A 17,012-nucleotide genomic window follows, 5' to 3' on the forward strand; every position below is an offset into this window, starting at 1 on the left:
ACAAACACGCAATATTTATGAAAATGCATACCGTATTTTTCGCCCTATAGGACGCACATTTCCCCCTCCAAAAATGAAGGGGAAATGTGTGTGCATCCTATGGGGCGAATGCAGGCTTTTGCTGAAGCCTGGAGAGCGAGAGGGGTCGGTGCGCACCGACCCCTCTCACTCTCCAGGCTTCGCGCAGCTCTCCGCAAGGCGCGGGAGCCCGGCGCTGGGCTCCCGCGGCTTGCGGAGACTTGCCTGTTCTGGGGGCTGGGGTCGGGGGAAGCTCAGGCTTCCCCCGCCCCAGCCCTGCGCCTGGGGGGAAAATAATTTTTTTCCCTTTATTTCCCCCCCAAAAAACTAGGTGCACCTTATGGGACGGTGTGTCCTATAGGGCGAAAAATACAGTATATCAGGGGGAAATATGTATATTTCATGAAAAAAATAATATGTTAGTGAAAAAGGCATGCAAAAATTAATTATATCAGGGGAAATTGCTCCCAAAATGTGCACATTAGCCAAAACTCCTTATAAAACCTTGTTAATAGGAGAAATTTGCACAAAATTCTAATGAATTTTTATGAAGGCTATCACAAATTGTAGCAGAAGGTGACAAACTGAATTTAAGATTAGAAAAATGAGAAACAGGGAGAACTGAAATTGACAGTTCCTTCCTCCCTTAGTGGCCACCAAGCTTATGTCGGGAATTCAAGCCCATATCAGGAGAAACTGGCAACAATCCCAGGCACCCAGCTTGATTCCCTGTTGACCTCCCTGGCTGCATTCCCCAGCAAGCGCAGGCAAGGTCTCGATAGGCGATTCTTCTCAAACATGAGAAGAACACACCCCCTCTTTCCTGCCCCCTGGCAGGGGAAAGAGATAGACAGAAACGTATTTACATGCCTTTATTTCTGTCTTTGCAGCGTTACAAAAAACATGACTGCTCTCTTCAAACTCCAGCAGTGTAGAGACAAACACTTCCTGCACTTCCTGGACAGGAACAAACGGAAGAACTCATATTACACTCTGAGCTAATTCCGGTGCTTCGCACTGTGAATTGACTGTCCCTCTGTTTCCCATGGGCAGTCCCAACATTCCCATCATGTTTACTTTTCAAGCTATCACTTTGCAGCTGCATTGCTTCAATATCGTAACAGCTTAATCATCTGATCATTAGCAAAGCTATTCCAATCTGTCATACTTTCCATCCCCAGTATGTTCCTTCTTCTGAGCAGCTGATAACAAGTGACGGACAGGATGAGCAGGAAGAGGAGGAGGCTGCTGAGGAAGGTGAAGAGGAAGAAGAAGAGAAGGAAAAAGAAGAGGAAGCTGAGTCTTTCACCAATGAAGGAAACATTTCTCTGGATACACTACTCAAAGTGTTTCAGCATGAAACAAACAAAGCTGCTGACAACCACAGATTTAGTGGTTATATGAAACCAGAGGATACTTATGAGGTTGGTTAACTAGCAAATGGTTCCAGTGCTTGTTTAATTAATCTAGTATCCTACTCTTGTCCAGAAGCTTGTTGCAGGTAACATGTCACTTATTACAGTTTTAAAGATTAGGCAGGATTGCTTAAGTTTCGTCAACCAATAGTAGCCCAGTCAAAACGGCCTTCTGCCACTTCTGAAATATGACCAGGCTAGGGCTCTCTTGGGACCTCCAGAGATGGGGAGATCCATAAATATAGGAAAACTACACAAACCAGTGTGTGTGTGTGTGTGTGTGTGTCATGTAAGATTACACAGAGTTCTAAGTATCAGGTTGTCAAACGCTCACCACGGACAGCCAGCTGGAAGCCCCTCAGGCTGATTTTGTGAGGAAGGGCAAGGTGTTAAATACATAGACTTTAGTCTACCAACTTTAACCAAATTTAATCAAGATGTAGTAAGAGAGTTTCCTCACAGTTTTACTTTTAAGGAAAATAGCACAGTTACATGTGCCCTGAAAAAAGTTGTCTCTCTCCATGGATGTCTCATGTAATAGCCTTCAATCTAAGTGTACAGTATAGCAGCTAGCATTGTGAGACTGGAAGTTACCAGTTCCCTGAACTTGAGCACAGGCAAGCCACAGCCTCAGACTCCTACCTGCAGCATGGGGATAATGCTAAGGACCTAACGGACCTATTGTAAAGATCACTGGGATAATGGTTGTGAAGCAGTTACCATCCTTATGACCCTCCTCATGGCCAAGTGTTAGACATTTGAAGCACTCTCTATAGTTGCTAAATATTTCATGGAGCCTGACTGCCCAACAGTTGCATAGCAAAATAGAGTCACAGCCCCCCAGGCCACTGTCAGTAGAACAGAGCAGTCCCCGTGGCCATAAAGGATGTCCATCTCTGCCTTGCAGAAATGGTTTGCCCAGCATCACAGTGACTTCCTAGGATGGAGGGTAGTAGGGAGATCAGGGCTGGCAGCTCACCATCAGAGCCAATCCGGTGGTCCCATCAGTTTGCCCAATCTCCCCATTGCCTTGTTTTTCCCCTTGCTGGTAATCTTCAGCAATGCTGCTGCCAGGAAGCCAGCGCTAAGGCTCTGTCCCACTAGGTGAGCTGCTTCTGACAGCGTTCTGATTGTTGCTTTCCAAATGGCTACACTTTCCTAATACAGTAAGCCGTTTGTATGTTCCCTTGAAGCATTTCATTAAGGTATACCGGGATCTTGGATCTGAAGATCTGACGCCCATCCCAGTGGCGCTTCTTTTGCAGCACCCCTTCATTCAAGACTTGATTAACAGCTACCAGCAGTACAAGCTTCACGTAAGTATCTATTTCCCTGTAAGTACACAGGGATCCGGAATGTCTTTTCTTTTTCTTTTACATTCAGGAAATACAAAGTGCTGTGAAGTGAAAACAGACCTCTTCATTTACAGAGTCTCTATATACAATTGTAACAACCGTTTTGCTTGGAACAGGGAAGAGAGGGCATTTACTGGGGCTATGCTGAATGTTCTGCAAGAGGCAGCTCAAAATTGGCACGTGGTTTGGTGGCCCATTTGTTCCCTTGGTTATTGTTTCTCAATGCCATCGGCCCTCCTCCGCTTCCTCATTTGCCCTCGCTGACCTTCTGTGTAGCTGATGGTCGTAATCAGCTCTTGTACCATTCTTGATACCATCTTATCAGATAATAGCATTGTGACATCATTGACAACATTCATATGAGTTATCGCTGCTCAGTTAAATTACATGGCAATGAGGGCAAATGTGGCATTTAAAAACCACAAATATTTTTTGCAGAGGGTGTCCAGAATTTCCCAAAACAGGAGAAAAGGTCAGGAAACTGGAGGCCAGAATCTTCTCATTTGGAGTCATTACTACTTGATGGTCATTGGATGTATTCTGGAAACACACATACAAAGAAGCATGTCCTTTTCCCACACATTTTCTCATCAAAGATGGAGGTGCATATTCACCCACTGGGCATTCATCTCTACCTTCGTGAGGACTGGACTGGAGATCAATATATGTATCTCCCTCCCCCATAGCATAAAATTTCATCCCTTGCTGCTTCTAGAAAATATTTAAAATAACCTTGAAGAAGACAGCTGCTAGGGAACCCTACATCATCTCCAAATTTTGCATGCATGATATATGGAACAGGAGGCTATGAACTAACCTCCACCTTCCTCACTCTGTATCTCCTTATACTTACTGCTGATAAATGGTGACAATCTAGCAAGTTATTTCTTTATATTGTTTTGGTACCCTACAGCTTGGGAGTGATCAATGGTTTTCTTTAGGTTGGGGAAGCCCACTATGACAAAGTGTTGAGAACACATCATCCTAGATAGCTCTAAAGCCTGCAGCTAGTCCTGCATGCTGGCAGTCAGGTTCAAGGTTGAATGTCTTTACGTCAGGTTCCAAGGTGATAGGGATTCTGCACCCGCCTTTCCCAAGACTCATCGAATAAACAGCAATGCAAAAACAAAACAAAACAAAACAGAGGTTTATTTTCAAGAAGAATAAAACTGCACGAAAACAAACCCCATAGATCTGTGTTATTCTGAGATCACTTGTGAGATAAAAGGAGCAGAAGCTAACGGGTGTGGTTTATAAGGCGGCAACATCTCCACTTGTGAAGCTGATAGGGAACCAGAGGAGAAAGCAGCGTTGCTGAGTAATGTCGCATGTTGCTCCTTTGTGGATGAAGTGCTTGCTTCTAAGCAAGACTTCGCAGCTTGTGACCCAGCCTAGAAGCGATGTAGTTGTGGCCTTGCTGGCCGGCCTGGAGCTTGGCAGATCCCAGGCTTTTGAAGTCCCAGGCAGGCACCACAACTATTTATTACCCCGTATTAAATATTGCTATCTATGTGCATGGCACTTTGCAGAGGGCAGGCATGACTTGCTTCCACCCCAAGGGGCTTATCGTCCAAGGTAGATGCAGGGAAACAGCAGATGAAGGTGGGAAATGGAGTCTTAGGTGGGCAGAGGAAGAGCAGGGGCAGAGGAAGGGGGCGGTGGGGGCAGGCTGCCTCGGGTGTCATCACTGAGGGGGGTGACATTCAGCATGCTGCCCGCCCGTGACTCCCAAGCCTACCCCGAGCCGTCGGGGAAGGGGTGGAGCTGCGACGCATTGCCGGCGGCCTTCCTCCCTTCCCCCTTTGTTTTGACTGCTCGAGGGAGGCTTGGGAGCTGCGGGCGGGTGGCGGGCCATTGCCCCCTGCTCCCGGGCTGTTTCCTGGGGTGGGAGCCTCTCCCGAGCTGTCAAAAGGAAGAGGGAAGGGAGGAAGGCTGCTGGCAAAGCAGCACGGCTCCCTCTCCCCACCTCCATGGGTGGCTCGCTCTGCCCCCATGGGCAGTGCACCCCTGGGATGCTTGCCCCACCCCTGTGGCCCTGCCCCTGGGTGCACAGCATGCCGGAGAAGCTAGCTCTGCCTCTGAGGAAAAGTAAACTAGGAGGTGCATCAAGCCCCATGTTGGGCTACTTTTTGTCTTGGTGGGTCACAGCCTGGGCCGGCTTTTAAGTATAGAGACGAAGGATTCTAAACTAGTTAACCAAGCTGTTTATAATTATTATTAGTAGTAGTAGTAGTATTGCTGGTGGCAATGATGTTTTTTTTTTGTATCCCACCCATCTGACTAGGTTAACCCAGCCATTCGGGGTGGCTTCCAACAGAATATACAATATACAAATATTGTATACAATTTTCCTGTACATCCAAATTCTTAGACTGTCCATATTACACAGTTGCTTCATTGGATACAACTCGTTCTTTTTATCATTCATCATTATTGCACACCATAATGCAATTCAAGACAGCTGGTCACTTGTAGTTCACCCTTTAATTCTTTTTTCTCTCTCCATTGCATTGGTCAGTACAACAGACCTTCCTTGTGTTCCAGATCATTTTGCAACAATGGGCCAAACCTCTTTGGTTTCTAAGGAATCAAGTGTATCCTGTATAGTACAGGCAAATAATTGTACTTAAGCAAGTTTAATTGTTTGAGATTTCACAGCAGGGCAAGTCTGTGGCAACAAGTAATTACATACTATAACTGATTTTTCACTAATATGCCTATTTATTGGTTATTTGGAAGATAAGCTAATGAAATGTTGATTGTATGTATCTGTCTCTTCTAGAATCCTTGAACTGATAATGATTTACAGCCCTCCATTGGCTAACATTTTCCTTTTATGTTATTAGTACCATTTCCTTCATTTGCTGGTAACTACAGTGCTATGAATGCAGACTTTTTGCATGGGATCTAAGCAGCATGAAACACTTCTATAGCTGGAGTGCGGCATTTCTGCTGCAATCACTGGGTATATCTATGGGCTCATCCAGACTTGCCCTTGCCCCTCCACTTTCCCCTGGGAAACCCCATCTTTACTGCAGAACCAGAGCAAACATCAATTGGGATTTCTCCGGATTGACACCTGAGACGATTTATTGCCTAAATAGTGGGTATTCCCAAGGAGAGCATTGGGACAAGGGCAAAACCACTCAGAACCTTGCCTAGAAAGTGTTAAACAAATGGAAAACCACTTGGACCCATACTTTCTAGGCATGGGACAAGTGGAAGTGTGGGCGAACCCTATATTACAACAACAACAACAATATCAACATCAATAATAATAATAATACCCCTTCCTTCTGGATGGGTTGCCCCAGCCACTTTGGGTGGCTCCCAACAGAATATTAAAAACACAATAAAACATCACACATTAAAAAACACCCAATACAGGGCTCCCTTCAGATGTCTTCTAAAAGTCAGGTAGTTGTTTACCTCTTTGACATATGATGGGAGGACATTCCACAGTGTGGGTACCACTACTGAGAAGACCCCCTGCCTGGTTCCCTGTAACTTCACTTCTCTTTCTCTTTCTCTCTCTCTCTCTCCACCCCCATTTTTAAAAAATGGAAATGGTTTGGTGCCCCATGGTGCAACCCACTTCTAAATCAAGTCACAACCCACAAGTATAAGCAAATAGGGTTGCATCCAAATTTAGTCCTACTCAGAGTAGATCTGTTGAAATTAAGGAACTTAAACTAGTTGTGGCCATTAATATGAATGGGTCTACTCTGAGCAGGGCTAACTTTGAATACAATAGATAGTTCTATTTCAGCCCTTGGTTAATGGCATCACTCTTCTTTTAATGATATTGCTTTCATCTTGATACGGAGATACAACTCAGGGAAACGTGTCCTCTTACTGCTGAACGTTGAGGCACTCCTGATAAGCTCTCCAAGTATCCCCAGGGTTCCTTGGAGCTGAGTGGGGAGAAACAACAGATCTCGTGGAAATGTCTTAATCCCTTCCTTCTGGGAGCTGTGAGTCACTCTGAAGGTTATTGCAATTCCTCATTCTTAAGGGGCAGTTCCTTGAAGTGGCATTTTTCTTTGAAATCAATTCCTCTCAGTTCTGAGTCACAACCTTTAAAAAGAAAGAGAGAGAGAGAGAGAGAGCATTCACTGTTCTGTTCTTTCTGTGTGTCAGAAGTAGAATTTCTTGTGCAGGTACTGATTAATAGATACTGGTGTGCAAAATTGCCTGGGCGATAAGCTTGCCCGGGGCACACATCTGATGAAGGGTTAGTAAGAAATCAGTTGTACTCTTTTGTATCATTTCTAGCAAATTTCTGTGGTGCTGCATGACAAACACACGCACACAGTTCACATGCCCAGTTCTTTCTGTTCCGCTCACTCAGTGTACAATAGACTCCGGAGCTTTCGATTTGTCACCCAGATACATCCACGCCCCTCTTCCTCTGCTCTTTTCCTTTGCTCTTGCATCCACAAAGCCATCCTCTCTTTTCAGGGCTTGCCCAACACATTTTGCTCCCTGAGATAAAGCAGCAATTGGTTCTTCCCCCTTGCCAGCAACTCAAGGTGCATAGTACTAGGGACAGATGGGCAGCCTCCAGTTTATACCTAGACCTTGCCTTTGGTGTGCCCCCTCCAACGAGTTATGGAGAACGGCAACATGTGAATGGGCCTTTTCAGTGGTGGCTCCTCCATTGTGGGATCCTCTCCCTAGGAAAGTATTCCTGGCACCATCATTATCAACTTCCAGGCACCAGGCTAAGACGTTCCTGTTTACCCAGGACATTCCCCCCCCCTCCACTTCACTGGGATCATATTCTATGATGACCCTGCCTGTTTGGTGTTCATCATTCAGGGTAGGGTAGCATTTATCCTTGTTTATAATATTGTGGGATGAGCACTTACAGTCAGTAATGTTGTTTTATGCCTTTGGGTGTTTGTTTTCCATTCTTGTGGGTGTGTACTTTTCTTTTCTTTTTACAATTGTAAGTTGCTTCAAGACTTTTCTTTAATTTTGCACATAGTTTAGAAAACAAAACACAATAGGGAGAACTGTTGAATCACATACTGATGGATAGTAGATATAAATAATATAAGTGACTAGTATATCTTATACTTCACATGAGGAAAACAAACACAGGAAACGAGCTAAAAAGAAGGGGAAAGGTGGGGTGTGCATCAATATAACTCTGCAAAAATCATATCATTTTTACATATTCCGTATATCTGCCTAGGCTGCTGTCAAGGAGTGTGGCAGCCATGCCCTATTCATAACTTCAAAAATATCTCGCCAAACTGCCCAAAACGCTTCTGGCTTAGTCCTACCAGACAAGCCTTACATGCCATGTAAGCATTTCCTGTATAGCTATATTCCTGATGTTAGTCCACCCTTTCCCAGTGTTGGTTCTTCCACTTCTGAACCATGGTAGTTCATTCCAAAGGCACTAATAAAAATAATAATAGTGGCTTCAGTTTTATTTCCTCGTTTCTGCTGTCAAACATTGATAATAGCGTCAGCTGGGGTGTAGGTTGAACAGATTCTCTAAGACTATTCCTTTAGATTTTTTTGTAGTAAGATAATAATAATAATAAATAAATAATAATAATAATACCCAGGCAGAGGCAGTGCTGTAGCCCTCTTAGAGCAGTCGTTCCCCTTTCCGTTCCCAAGATCTAAGCCTACATCCCTTCCCTCCCCATTCCATGAACATGGCTCCTGACACACAGGCCAGCCTGATGCATCCTTTGCCTCTTCCTACTCAGCCCCCCCCCCTTGAATTTTCAAACCCACACCAACGTTTTTGGCAGGCCAGGCCTCCCAGCGCCCAGCAATGGAGTTGACCTCGTGCTCCAGGCCAGGCTCCTTCTCCACTTTCCATCCCGCCATCTTTGTGGCCACCCCCTTCTGCGATTCATGTGCATTATTACTTTATCGGCCTGTGCAATTCTCCACTGGAGCCCACCCTGCGCTCATCACGTGAGCCTTCGGTTCTGCACCCAGAGAAAGTGGTCGGATCCAGCAACTACCACCCCCAGGAGGAGTTTTGGTTGGTTGGTTTTTTTTCCTTTTGTTTACCTGTTTGTTTTTTTACAGACAATTTACGGGCCAACTGGAATGCCCACATGGCCCAAGCTCAATCTGGCAAAGTGGAGCAGATGGAGCACACTGATGGCTGTGCTCAAAGGGGGCAAATAATAGGATTTACCCTCACAAGTAACAACTTCTAAAATATGAACTAACAAAGGTAGAGTTATTGGCTGGTTGTTGCACACGACAGCCTGTTTCTGTTTTGCTTTGTTTCGACATCGTGAACGTACAAAATTGTGACATCGTGAAATTAATATTATTGGTGGAGGAAATGCGTGTTGGTTTGGAATTCAGGTAATATAGAACCTAGATAAAATAGAGTCTTATAACTCTGATTCATAACTACTTTTCTAGTTGTAAGCCTTTACATAGTATTTGGAGTAAGGTGATTTGTGTCCTTGGGGTACTACGGTATGTGTGTATAATTCTGTACCAATAACCATTCTGTATTACCCAAATCATTTTTGGTAATAGAGAATGTTGATAACTTCTAATTTTGTAAAAGGGGGTCCAACCATGTTACTTTAATAAATTATATGTTGCTAGCATTATTTGAAAAGTTTTCAAATGCCTCTTAGGTGTATTCCAGGGATCCTTACTCCAGTGCTAGGTTTCCTACCATAGAGGAAAGTTTTTTGCTAGTTTTCCATTAGTTAAGTATTAGCCTGAGTGTTAAGTATTAGCTAAGTATTAGCCTGAGTGTTAAGTATTAGTTAAGTATTAGCCTGAGTGTTAAGTATTAGTTAAGTATTATCTATTCTTTATGTAGATCAACATGTCTATTTTTGATTGCTGAATAAGAGGACCTACTTCAGTAACCTTCAGCAGTCAGCTGGCTGTATAGCGACTTTCTTCTAACGTATTCTTTTCTTATTCCTATAGGATTTTAAATTGATGCTGCAGACAGCGGACCAAGCACATCCAAGTGATGGAGATACCGCTGTCATCCCAAGTTAAAATATCATGGGGTGGGAAGGCTCTCTAATACAACAAAAGCATTTCCAAATGCTTTCCTGAATTTTGGGGGTTGATCCTTGCTCTGTTGTGGAACTCTTTACTTCAATTAGCATAGTAATGTTTTGTATTCACTCTATTTTAAATAAAAGTCTATTTCAGGAATACAATGCTAACGTGATCTTAAACGCTCGTGGCCAGAGCCATTTCACATGTTATGCAATGATAAAAAAACCCAGGTGAGCCCGGTTTTGTCAGGATATAAATAAAAAAAATTATTATTATTATTATTGGTGGGGAGCTGCAAGGAAGCCTGGCTTCCTAATGAGTCATTAGTATTCGTAAGAGTAATAGTTACTGATTTATATACCACTGGGTTGCTTGCCATTAACAGCGTAAGAACAATTTTAAATATATAGCCACCCAATGAAACCATTTCATCAAAACGTTAAAATAAACATTCACATTTATCAAAAAGTACAATAAACATGCCAGCTAAAACAGTATATCATTTAAAACAGTTGCCCAAAAAAGCAATTAAAACAGGAGGCTCAAGCCCGGAGATCAAGGGAATGCTTGTCTGCCAATACCAATGGGGTAGCGTTTCACAACACCGATGCCACTAGTGAAAAAGCCCACCTCTGTCCTACCAGTTGGCATCTGTCTGTCTCAGGAGATAATGGAGGAGGGTGCCTTTGTAGGTGAGGTCAAGCTGTTGGACAGTTGCAGCACCTGTTGTGGTTGTAGAGTGCAGGAGAGACATGATTTGTTGCAGCTGGGGCAGATGAAGGCATCCAGTTGTGTTGCTACAGATGCGCCATGGCGTTTCTTCTCTCTGCGGTCCTCCCAGCAGTCATTCCTCCTCTGGTCATTGCTATAGACGCACAACCTGACTTACTTTCCTACTGTGATCATCTGCAAGGGATTCCCAGATGGCGGGGTTAATGTTGCCAGTCCACATGCCATGTTTGCAAACATCTTTGTAACACAGAGTTGGTCCGCCAGCAGGCCTGGTACCTGAAGCCGTGTCTTTCTGCTACAGTCAAAATGAAGAAGGGGGGGTGGTATTCACTTAGGACCACCCAGTATTCTAAAATTAGTTTTTATCCAAAAGGTGGCAGAAAAACCACAAAAGTTGGGAGTTGGGCCCCACTTGTGGAGAGTGGAAGGGTGAAACCAAACTGCTTGCGCTGGTTGTTGGGTCAGCCACACTTTGCGCATAACGGATGGATATTAAAACTCGCATCATCCACATCTGTGTTCTGTGTTTTTGAGCCCAGCTTGTCCCCTGAGCTCAGCTTTCCTCCATCTTCAGTGTTTAAATGAGAAAAGTATCTGTCTTTGCAATGATTTGGTAATCGTCTTGCTGATTTGGCCCTGCCCTGTGATTCTCTTTTTGTTTCAAAGGTGAAGATCAAATTCAGAAGGTAATATTTATCCTCATGGGTTTTTTTTTTTAATTCAATTTTCTTTGTATGTCCAACAGCTTTTTATTTTACTGTGGGTACTTATGGGAGAACTCTCACCCAAGCTCAGATCGGATTGGTTCAGACTAAATGAATCCATTCAGTGTCCATTCAGATGATAGATGGGCACCATTGGATTTCGCCCCATGGTTTGTCATTTATGGCTTTAAATTGGGGCAGAAACCACATTGTTCTCCATTCTGCTTCATTCAGCTGTACCCCTAAGCCAAGACTCCCAGACCATCTTCAGAACTTCACCACACTCATATTTGCTTTAAACCATCAAATGAGAAATGCTGGAAGTGACACCCTCTCATTGCCTTCAAACTGTGCAGAGTTTCTCAAAAAAAAAAAAAAAAGTAAGTTATTGCACTCACATCCTCCTCATGGGCTTCCTGTAGGCTTCTGGTTGAACACTGTGAAACCCAAATCCTGAACTAGAAAGGCCATTGATCCAGAAGGCTCCTGTTCAAATGTGACCCCAATTTCCTCAAGAGGACCACAGCAAAAAACCTGGCCTGGGCTCCCTCATTTTTCCTTCCACACACACTTCCAGAACTAGAAGACCTGGTGTTTTATTAAATTTTGCTCTAATTCAGGCTTGCACCGGAACTTCAACCTTCTTTTAAATGCTACTAGATTCCTTGCTCTAGCTTGAAAGCGGGACAGGTACAGACTGGCCCACTTTGATCTAAGGATGTAACAATTCTCAGCCATAAGATGACCTAATTCAGATCTGAAATGGTAGATAAATGTTGTCCTCATTCTGAATGTGGCTGCGATGTGGCAGTTCGTAGCCATACAATGACCTAATTTTCATCAGATATAACTAGAAATTGTTGTCCTCTGACTCTGGCTGTGCATGAAACAAGTTTCCTGCTCTCCCCGCTTCCTTGCTTTCTTCTGCCATCACCAGTCCTCTCACTTTTAACACTGGCAATAATCCATTTTTATAAAGCAATGTATAGTTTTTATTTTATTTTAAATTATATTTATATCCTGTAATTCCTCCCAGGAGCTCAAGTTGCTGTACAGTGGTACCTTGGGTTACAGATGCTTCAGGTTACATACGCTTCAGGCTAACCCAGAAATAGTACCTCGGGTTAAGAACTTTGCTTCAGGATGAGAACAGAAATCGTGCTCCAGTGGCGAGGCAGCAGCGGGAGGCCCCATTACCTAAAGTGGTACCTCAGGTTAAGAACAATTTCAGGTTAAGAATGGACCTCCAGAATGAATTAAGTTCTTAACCTGAGGTACCACTGTATATGGTCCCCCCCACACACATTTTATCCTCAGAACAACCCTGTGATCTTCCTGGTTCTGGTCCTGACACTCTACTAGGGATGGGTGAATTTCAATTTCTCTCTGTTTCTCATTTCCCTCCATCTTAAATTCACGTAGAGGAACCTTTCTGACATGATGGGCCAGATCTTTATCACACACCCATGCCAACTTGGACAGGTTTGTGGGACATCCACCTGTCAACCACCTGGCATCATACTGACATCAGGTGACCAAAAGCTGGGTGTTCCCAGCCACCTGTCAAAGTTGACCAGCAGGGGTCGGGCAAAGGGTCTTCAGACCAATGCAGCCACCAGGATTGCACTCTCAGCTGACCAAGTGGAAGGCCCAATCCTGCTAGCAACAGAGGCCAGCATCACCAGCGCATTCTGAAGCAGACTCCTGCAGCCAGCTGGACTGAGCTCTACCCTTGATGTCACTCTCAGGAGCTGGAGTCATGTGTAGGGTCAGCAATAAAACAATAAAGCACCTGATGTCAATGAAGTCAACTCTTTATTCAAAGAAACAAAACAAATCACAGCAACTCTTCTCAGTAGGTCTGGCTCCAATGACGCAAGGCTGAAAGTCTCCACCTTCCCATTGCTCTCTAAAGCTCCTTCCCCAGTTCCTTCCCCGGCAGCCTAAGGCTCCATCACCTTGTCTCTCTTTGCTCCACATTCTTCATTTCTCTGCATGCTCTGGAAGACGATGGGGGAGAGGAGCTGGTCGCAGCAGGAGGGGGGAGAAGCTGCCTTTCCTTGACTATGCAGCCCTCCTTTCCTGCCTGCTAAACTTGATGGCAGGTTTATAGGCCAGAAGCGCACCTTGTATATACTTCTGATTCCACTGCATAATCTTTCCCTGCAAAGGTGTGTCTGGCATCATCACTGTATAGCTTATGCTCTGTGCTGAAGTTGCACACAACAGGCCTTTGACACCTGAGATTCATCTCTTTCAGGGCCCACCCTAATCTGATAGCGAATTGTTTTAATTGATTTTAATATTGAATTTTTGTATTGTAACACGCCCTGGGACCTTATGACAAAGGGCAGGTAAGAAATCCAACTGATGAATAATAAAACAAAAAACAATGATATATGCTATTTTCCCATTGAAAAGTGCCTTCCTGCCGTGGATTTTACCTGTGTATCTTTTCCCCAGGAGGAATGACATGCATTTGGGAAATAGCGCAAGCAGAAAGTCCCTCTTCCTGTCTTCCACAACAACTTCATTGTTGTTGTTTGGGGGGTGGCAGGTTAAATCTAAAAAAAATAAATCAGAAAACTACATGGAGGATAGTGTAGCTTTGTAGCACTATCCTCAGATAAGTGAATCAAAGTTTTGAAAAAGTTTCATTCTCAAACTTCAGAGCATCTGAAACGAAGTACAGCTTGTTTTTCTCTATCACCCATAACATCTGTCTAATTTTAATCTCTGTCAGCCCAGCTTTTAGACTGCTTATAGGTGTGTGTGTGTGTGTGTTTATGTGTGCGAGTGCACGCACAGAATGTGACACTCTTGTCTGTGGTTGATACATTTGTTTACAATTGCCTTACCAGAAGAACCACTGGCGCTCATTAGCAACATTATACAGACGAGTGCAGGGTAAAAGCGAGTGACTGTGGCTTATATGTTTCTCATTTGAGCAGAATTGGTTCCTCAGAGTGCATTTCATTGGCTAAGGGGGCAGGGAGGCAGAGAGCACCAGTTTTCTTGGAGGCATTTCAGGTAACTAGGAGTCTTCAGAATTATTTTAAGTCAATAAAGTCAGCACACCTCACCTCACCAGCAATGTTCATTTCTTCTCCCTGCCAATTGTTTCTCTCTATTTTCATCCACCATCGTCCTAAGACTCCTCCCCTCCCCCATGTCTTCAGGATCTCTCCTTTCCTATCTCACTCTTCAGCTTTCTACCCAGTCTATGGGCTTTGTTTTCATATTTCGCTTTTGCATGTGAATAAATCATCGGGACGCTGTGGGTTAAACCACAGAGCCTAGGACTTGCCGATCAGAAGGTCGGCGGTTCGAATCCCCGCGACGGGGTGAGCTCCCGTTGCTCGGTCCCTGCTCCTGCCAACCTAGCAGTTCAAAAGCACGTCAAAGTGCAAGTAGATCAATACCTTCTGGCGGGAAGGTAAACGGCGTTTCCGTGTGCTGCTCTGGTTCGCCAGAAGCGGCTTAGTCATGCTGGCCACGTGACCCGGAAGCTGTACGCCGGCTCTCTTGGCCAATAAAGTGAGATGAGCACTGCAACCCCAGAGTCGGCCTCAACTGGACCTAATGGTCAGGGGTACCTTTACCTTTACCTGTCAGTTAGAGTTTCACACCAGGACCTGGGAAACCAGAGTTCAATCCCCACCCCTCAACCATGAAGCTCACTGGGCGCCCTTGGGTTGGTTATTGGCCACTATAGACTGTTTTGGAAACTTGCTTGTTCACTTTGCATTTGGATAACTCATAATTTTTGCACGCTGGTTCCTGAGATCGAGGGATGGTTATTTGTCTATATTTGGATACAATTTGATGCCATTTTGAATCAAAATGGTGGACAGAACCTTTCAAAACTGCATTGATTGTAAACACTGCACTGAGGTTTTAGTTTTACGGCGTCTGTGTCTATGCAGATGTGATTTCCGGCGTCTGTGCACGCGTAAACACGATTTTTGGCATTGTGCATGCACAGACGCGATTCCAGCACCACCGAAGCGAGTCCCTGCACTGCGCTGTGCCAGTTTAGTGCAGCGCGTGGGGACTCACTGAGCAGGCAGTTCAGTTCAGGGGGGGCACCTCATGGGCCAGTTAAATGACCCCCGTGGGCTGCTTGTGGCACATGGGCCTTTGGTTGCTGACCCCTGGTTTATTGTATAGTTTGCATTCTGTTCTTAAGGGGCCATGTCTAGAAAATGGTGTTGAGGGATGGGGCTCTCACTTGTGGGGTGCCTCAGGGTTCTGTCCTCTCTCTCATGCTTTTAAATATCTATATGAAGCTGCTGGGAGAGATCATCAGTGGGTTTGGGCTGAGTGTTCATCAGTATGCAGATGACACCCAGCTCTACCTTTCTCTTAAATCAGAACCAGTGAAGGTGGTGAAGGTCCTGTGTGAGTGTCTGGAGGCAGTTGAAGGATGGATGGCAGTTAACAGTTTGAGGTTAAATCCTGACAAGACAGAAGTACTGTTTTGGGGGACAGGGGGTGGGCGAGTGTGGAGGACTCCCTTGTCCTGAATGGGGCAACTGTGCCCCTGAAGGAGCAGGTGCGCAGCCTGGGAGTCATTTTGGACTCACAGCTGTCCATGGAGGTGCAGGTCAATTCTGTGTCCAGGGCAGCTGTCTACCAGCTCCATCTCAGATGCAGGCTGAGACCCTACCTGCCCACAGACTGTCTTGCCCGAGTGGTGCATGCTCTAGTTATCTCCCGCTTGGACTACTGCAATGTGCTCTATGTGGGGCTCCCTTTGAAGGTGACTCAGAAACTGCAATTAATCCAGAAAGCGGCAGCTAGACTGGTGACTGGGAGTGGCCGCTGAGACCACATAACACCAGTCCTGAAAGACCTACATTGGCTCCCTGTACGTTTCTGAGCACAATTCAAAGTGTTGGTGCTGACCTTTAAAGCCCTAAACAGCCTCGACCCAGTATACCTGAAGGAGCGTCTCCACCCCCATCGTTCAGCCCAGACACTGAGGTCCAGCTCCAAGGGCCTTCTGGCGGTTCCCTCACTGCAAGAAGTGAAGTTACAGGGAACCAGGCAGAGGGCCTTCTCAGTAGTGGCGCCCGCCCTGGGGAATACCCTCCCACTAGATGTCAAGGAAATAAAGAACACTCTGACTTTTAGAAGACATCTGAAGGCAGCCCTGCTTAGGGAAGTTTTTAATGTTTGATGTTTTATCATATTTTTTAAAAATTTTGTTGGGAGCTGCCCAGAGTGGGCAAGGTATAAATAATAATATTTTGTTTGTTTGTTTGTTTGTTATTTATTTATTTATTATTATTAATTATATAACTCCAAGACCAGAACTAAAAAAAATGAAAGAAGAATATTGGTCTGGTTTCTGAGGATTCTGTTGATGTTCTTTCCATCTTTGGACCACCTTTTTTTATTCCTATTTAAACTTTCTTTCTTAAGATATCAATGCAGTTGGGCAACGAATTACCAGAGGACAGGAGCGTTCAAGTGGGAGAAACTGCTTTGCTTATGCAGCAATATTTGTCATGGATTCATAAACACAAACCAAAAGCAACGCAGCAGCTGTGATTTTGGAAAGTTACAGAAGGCTAAGCAAATGTGGGTGTTAAAAAAAAAAAAATCAACAGAATTACCCCTTAAATGCACCTTTAAATGCAACTATTTATTTATTTATTTGCCAGTGCATCCATTGGCCTACGCTGCAGAACTTAGCTCCGCTCCTGTCCTGACCCTGGAATTTATGATCTGCCTCTAGTGCAGAACCAGGAGGTGATGCTAAAACT

General features: G+C 44.6%; 1 protein-coding gene across 2 annotated transcripts in view; it reads left to right on the top strand.

The window, feature by feature from the left end:
• SPEF2 (sperm flagellar 2) overlaps positions 1-9,966 on the top strand; it is a 91,435-nt gene extending 81,469 nt beyond the window's left edge. Inside the window, exons 35-38 of one of the 2 annotated variants that reach the window (XM_083575469.1) lie at positions 1,200-1,442; positions 2,627-2,749; positions 8,849-8,999; positions 9,725-9,966. In XM_083575469.1, coding sequence (XP_083431595.1) covers positions 1,200-1,442; positions 2,627-2,749; positions 8,849-8,950 — 468 coding nt within the window. In that variant the 3' untranslated portion in view covers positions 8,951-8,999; positions 9,725-9,966. The remainder of the gene's footprint in view (positions 1-1,199; positions 1,443-2,626; positions 2,750-8,848; positions 9,000-9,724) is intronic. The other variant, XM_083575470.1, reaches the window with a different exon arrangement.
• The last annotated feature ends 7,046 nt before the right edge of the window (positions 9,967-17,012 follow it).

Source organism: Podarcis filfolensis (assembly GCF_964270895.1).
Source record: "Podarcis filfolensis genome assembly, chromosome: 11".
NCBI lineage: Eukaryota > Metazoa > Chordata > Lepidosauria > Squamata > Lacertidae > Podarcis > Podarcis filfolensis.